The following is a 4,915-nucleotide window of genomic DNA, read 5'->3' as shown; positions in this document are numbered from 1 at the left end:
TAGATAACTCTTCCAGATGTTGATGCCAGGGAATCCAAGAAAGAAGACTGACATTAAAGAAGCAGCCAAAGTTCCAAGAAGAGCACTGCCACCATCGGAGATGACGAGAACCAACAATCGGTGCCTTCTGAAGTGCTGCAGTACCGCCGTAAGTATTGCCACTTCCATCAAGTTGTGCCCAACACCTGCAGTATGACGTATGAACTCTGCATGATCATCAAATCTATATAGTTCTCTTTTGGAACAAATGATGTACGTTTACAGTTTTTGTGAAATCCCCGTATACCTGGGAGGGGTACAATCAGGGCAAGTAAACAAAGATACATCTGTATTGAATTCAAATGTGCATACGTGTGGCCTAAACGGTTGTATTCCACATATGCCTTTTTAGTAAAGAAACATTCTTCTATATTTAGGAATGTGTTTAGTAATACCAGTTTCGTGACATTAACTAATACCTAATAATGTACTGCAAACTATTAAAACCTCAGTCTGTAGCTTTACTGGCACCCTCTGAATATCGTCGTCTCAGGTAATACCAGTTTCAGAATATACTTGACCATGTACCACAAACTTTGTGATATAAACCTTCCGGCTGTGACTTTACGGACATTGTGGATAGATAAAGCTAACCTGGTAGTGCCCCGTACAGGAAGGAGATGAGATATACGTTGGAAATGTCACAGAAAGCAGCCCCGAGATACCCCACTGCCATCAGAACACTTCCGATCAGCGTCATCCACCGGTAACCAGTCAAGACAGACAGAATACAACTTGTTATTACTGCAACACCATTGATGAAATATTTAACAAAAATCAACATAAGGATAAAAGTAGACATTCTTTGTTTTATGGTGTTATTATTGGTGGTCGAAACAAGTATTATATATACATGGAACAAACTACAACACCGAATGATTATTTTTTATACCGACTATGGATGTATCCTCCCAACAAGTCACTCATGGTCGACCTGAAGGCTGACAATCCTTTATTCATGTGCAGATGTTTTCTGGCCAGTCGGGTTACAGGCTAACAACCAACATCTCTTGCAATATTCTTCAGTAGCATACCAGCATTTATAAATCCCGATAAAGTACATATATATAACGAGTCATCTAAAGTAAGGTAAATTGTAATAACGGGTTTTTGTAGTCCTCCGTCGCCTGCAAATGAGATACTTTTCAAAAAGAATAGATCTGGTTCCTGAACTTGTGATCATATTAACTCTTTAAATTCTGTACGTTCACATCTTACCTGACACTGAATACACGGCCTTATAAGTGGTATCAACTATTTGTGCTTCCACTGGCAGTATTGGGAAAATTTCAATTTGTCCTGTGTATCCAGATGATGAGCTGTTTGTACTTCCCATAAACAACAGAACTTGGGGCAGAAGCTCTATGAATGTTTCCCTCAAACATGCTACAATAATAACAACGAATGCTAAACACCAAGCCTTCCGCCCATGAAGGTGATTTTCAACCGCATCTGCTGTCGGAATGGCCAGATCTTGACCAATTCCATAGTCCATGGTAAATACCTGAAATAAACATAAAGAGCTCAGGAGGGAGGCAGTGAGTGAAAGTTTGGTCTGAACTGACATAGTTTACTGGTGTCAATGGGTCCATGTTCATAAGATCTGATCCTAGATGTTGTACGATAATGGTAACTAAATCCGTGTAGGAGATTAGGCAAACTAGTTCCCCAAAGCTGTATCTCTGCCCAGCCGTTTCAAGACACTATTCACACACAGATCCCCAGTTACCAGGACATTCCTTAAACACAACCAAGCATTCTTGCAGAGTATATGATCAATTCCATGTTAGTCCACTCTCACTGAGTTACCTAAAGTAAATTTGCATTACAGAATGTTTGGTGTAAATACACAACCAAATACACTTACATCATGTGGTTCGTGTTTCTCCTGAACACAGAATTGATTATTCATATTCTCAAGTAAAGTTATGATGATCTTTCCTTGGCTCAGATTGCTCAGAACGTGGGCATACAACAACAAGACGTTGTTTGCCACCACAATATTCCAGCTACACGACGGTAGCGTGTAAGAAAATCGTGTCTGGACCAGACAATCCAGTGACAGAAGCAATGATGTACAAATTGGATACAGTGATCTGGGGCAGGTCGGGAAGCCCGAAGCGTTAGTCACCTCTTACGACGAAGATGGATTAATGAAGACCAAATCTACCCCGAATGTTCACGAGTCAGTCACAGTACCAAGTTTTCGCGAAAAAAGAGGAACATGATGACTGCCCTCACTAATTGCATCAACAGCCGCTCACACAATGTGTGTAATCAAGTGTTTGTTCGATGTCTGATGCAGCACATTGTATAGGATTCAACAATCGTTGAGTCTATGAACTTGTGATTGAATGTTGTTTTAGGCCACAGTCAACAATATCTGTGTCTGTATTCTTTTATGGTGAGCCGCTTCGATAGAGGCCTTCATGCCGTGTTCAAGCAAGACAGCTCTTGACAACCGTATAAAAACTAATTTCGAAAAGCCTCACTCAAAATAGAATAAAACATTTTACCCATGAAGGTACGTTGCACCTGTAGTATATCAGCATGGTTGGTATATAAATGATGCACACGGTACATCATGAATATGATATTTAATGCATGCACGACTACTCACAAACACATCCTGTTAGAACAAAGGTTTAGTGAGCAAAGGGTGGATTCTCTAAATCATGCTTATTGCAATAGAAATTAATGCAGGACAATGCCAAAAGCATGCTCATTGACGAGGATCGCAAACTTAAGTCTATAATTCTGCCCTGAAATCGCAACAACTAATTTGGGAAGAATGGGTTTATTCCATTCCTTTCCATTGTACAAAAGGCAACGTCACATAAATGGCTAAATCCACGTTGGAAAACATTTAGTTTTACCTTCCATATTTAGTAAATAAGCCAAGTAAGAAAACTTTCCTTTGGGAAGGATCTCTGCGAGAAAAGATATAAGACCATCAAAATACATTTTCCAGTTTCAGATTTTTGTTTATTGAAATTCCTGATTTAAATCTGAGGCATTTACTCATTAAGTGGAATCTGTTTCTGAGCACGTTTCAAAGCAGCATTAAGAACTGTTTATCAATACTCAATACGGTTGATTCTTGTTCTTTTCCATCAAATACAGGTGCTTGGTCGTGAGTCGTTCTTTCAAGCAGTTTTGTTCTTTACTTTACTGGCCTGTGAAGGTCGGGGGCAGAATAGGCCTTCAGCAACCCATGCTTGTCACAACAAGCTACCGAGTATAAAATTATAGGTGTTCCAGGGTAATTATGTTATTTGTCAAAAGTGAAGTCAAATATAGAATCGAGCCCCAAAAATGAGACATGTTTGGATTCTATGTCTTGACTTAATAATTGATTTATGAAAATTGGCAAACATGTAGACAATGCATTCATTTGTTAAATTGTTCCCAATAAGTCAATAGTCAGTCACTCCACCATTTCGCTCCAAACACTGTTCAATCTGCCGGGGCATGGAATTTACAAGACTGTCTATGAGTTCCTGAGATAGTTCATACCACGTTCGTGAATCACTCGTTTCCAGTCTGCAATGTCTTTCGGTTCCAACTTTTCCACTTTGTCTTTGATGATTTGCCAGACATTTTCGATGAGATTCAGATCTGGTGAAGCGGCCGAAAATTCCACTACCTGAATGCAGTTCCGACGAAGCGCTTCGGTGTGGGCGGGCGTCTGCACGCAGGCGTTATCTTGTTGCATTACATAGGGACGTCCACTCTGTCTCCGAAATATGAATCTAGCAGTCCCTCTTGCAAAAGCTCACGGTACTTCCTTAAATCAAAGCGGCCTGTAATTTCCAGAAGCGGCGTTAACTCTTTCGTCATCGACGGAACCTTTGTCGGGACATTCAACATGATACCTGATTCTTTTAACTCCGCCGTACAGTCCATTCGGATATTCGTATACCCCCCCCCCAAAACCGTGGCACGCTCACACAGTTTAGCCGACCAGTTTGGATGCACTCTTGCCAGTTGTGCGCGTCGCCGCCTGTCATTTCCACCGAGTTTAAGAGAACATCGTAAATCCCGCCATCCTGGCAATATGTTGGTAAATAATACTCCGAGAAAGCCCTATTATTTTCCGTAACTTCTGTTCTGACTTGCACACTGCTTCATATATAGCGGAAGTCGATAAATCGCATAGTATTTCGACATGACGTCGGTAACTAGGAAATCGTCTGAAAAACTGCGTCATCACGTGACCCAACGACAGGGTAGAGAATGCCGAGAACGTCACACTGTTGTCAGTGGAGCAAAATATTACCCAAACAACTTCGAATTTATCGCGCGGCGACCAAAAAACCTTTTGTAAGTGTCTCATTTTTTTTATTTATTTATTTATTTATTTTTGCTCGCAGCTATATTTATAGTTAGTTGTTCCACAAATTAGTTTGACATAGGAACTGACAACGTGAACCCGTTGATTATAGAATAGACACGCCTACCTTTTTCCCTGCTTCATCTGGTGGGGAACCTTGGTCCTTGTGGTCGTCATGTCCGCTCATCTTAGGGGACCCTTCACAGGTCATCATGGACGATAGGGTATCGGCTTGTCTACCTGCTTTGTTGACTATTTCAAGAAGAAGGCATTTATTGTTTAAAGATTGCAGAGTAGCAATATATAGAGCATCCTGCACATGTTGTGTGCGGCATTACCTCAGTTTTGATACACTCAGTCGTAAAGTTGTGATATGGAATTTCTTTATTTTCCATTGTGAATTAATTCACAGGTAGTTATGCACAAATATAGTGGATTTCCTTCTCTATAGTTATCGTTTAAAAAAACCCAAACATACAATGTACTCCCCTGTGACCAAGGAGTTACAGGTGGATCCTTCTCAGTCTCTAAACAGTCCTTATC

The 4,915-nt window shown here is 40.6% G+C and overlaps 1 protein-coding gene across 1 annotated transcript; it reads right to left on the bottom strand.

The window, feature by feature from the left end:
• Nucleotides 1–628: 628 nt before the first annotated feature.
• On the bottom strand, nt 629–4,559 carry LOC137287446 (uncharacterized). The gene is made up of 3 exons (XM_067819739.1): nt 4,500–4,559; nt 1,258–1,543; nt 629–783 (listed from the first exon to the last, which is right to left on the bottom strand). The coding sequence occupies exons 1-3, from the start codon at nt 4,557–4,559 to the stop codon at nt 629–631; spliced, it is 501 nt and encodes a 166-aa protein (XP_067675840.1).
• Nucleotides 4,560–4,915: the final 356 nt, after the last annotated feature.

Source organism: Haliotis asinina, chromosome 6 (genome assembly GCF_037392515.1).
Source record: "Haliotis asinina isolate JCU_RB_2024 chromosome 6, JCU_Hal_asi_v2, whole genome shotgun sequence".
Lineage (NCBI taxonomy): Eukaryota > Metazoa > Mollusca > Gastropoda > Lepetellida > Haliotidae > Haliotis > Haliotis asinina.
The sequence above is the reverse complement of the archived record's forward strand: the minus strand, read 5'-3'. Positions and strand labels throughout refer to the sequence as shown.

Bases quoted from the DNA above. Each gene is read 5' to 3' on its own strand.
- LOC137287446 (XM_067819739.1), bottom strand. From the start codon at position 4,559: ATGAGCGGACATGACGACCACAAGGACCAAGGTTCCCCACCAGATGAA. The intron at 1,544-4,499 runs GTAGGCGTGTCT...TGTTTATTTCAG, and splicing joins CAGATGAAGCAGGGAAAAAG to GTATTTACCATGGACTATGG. The intron at 784-1,257 runs GTAAGATGTGAA...ATGGTGTTGCAG, and splicing joins GGCCGTGTATTCAGTGTCAG to TAATAACAAGTTGTATTCTG.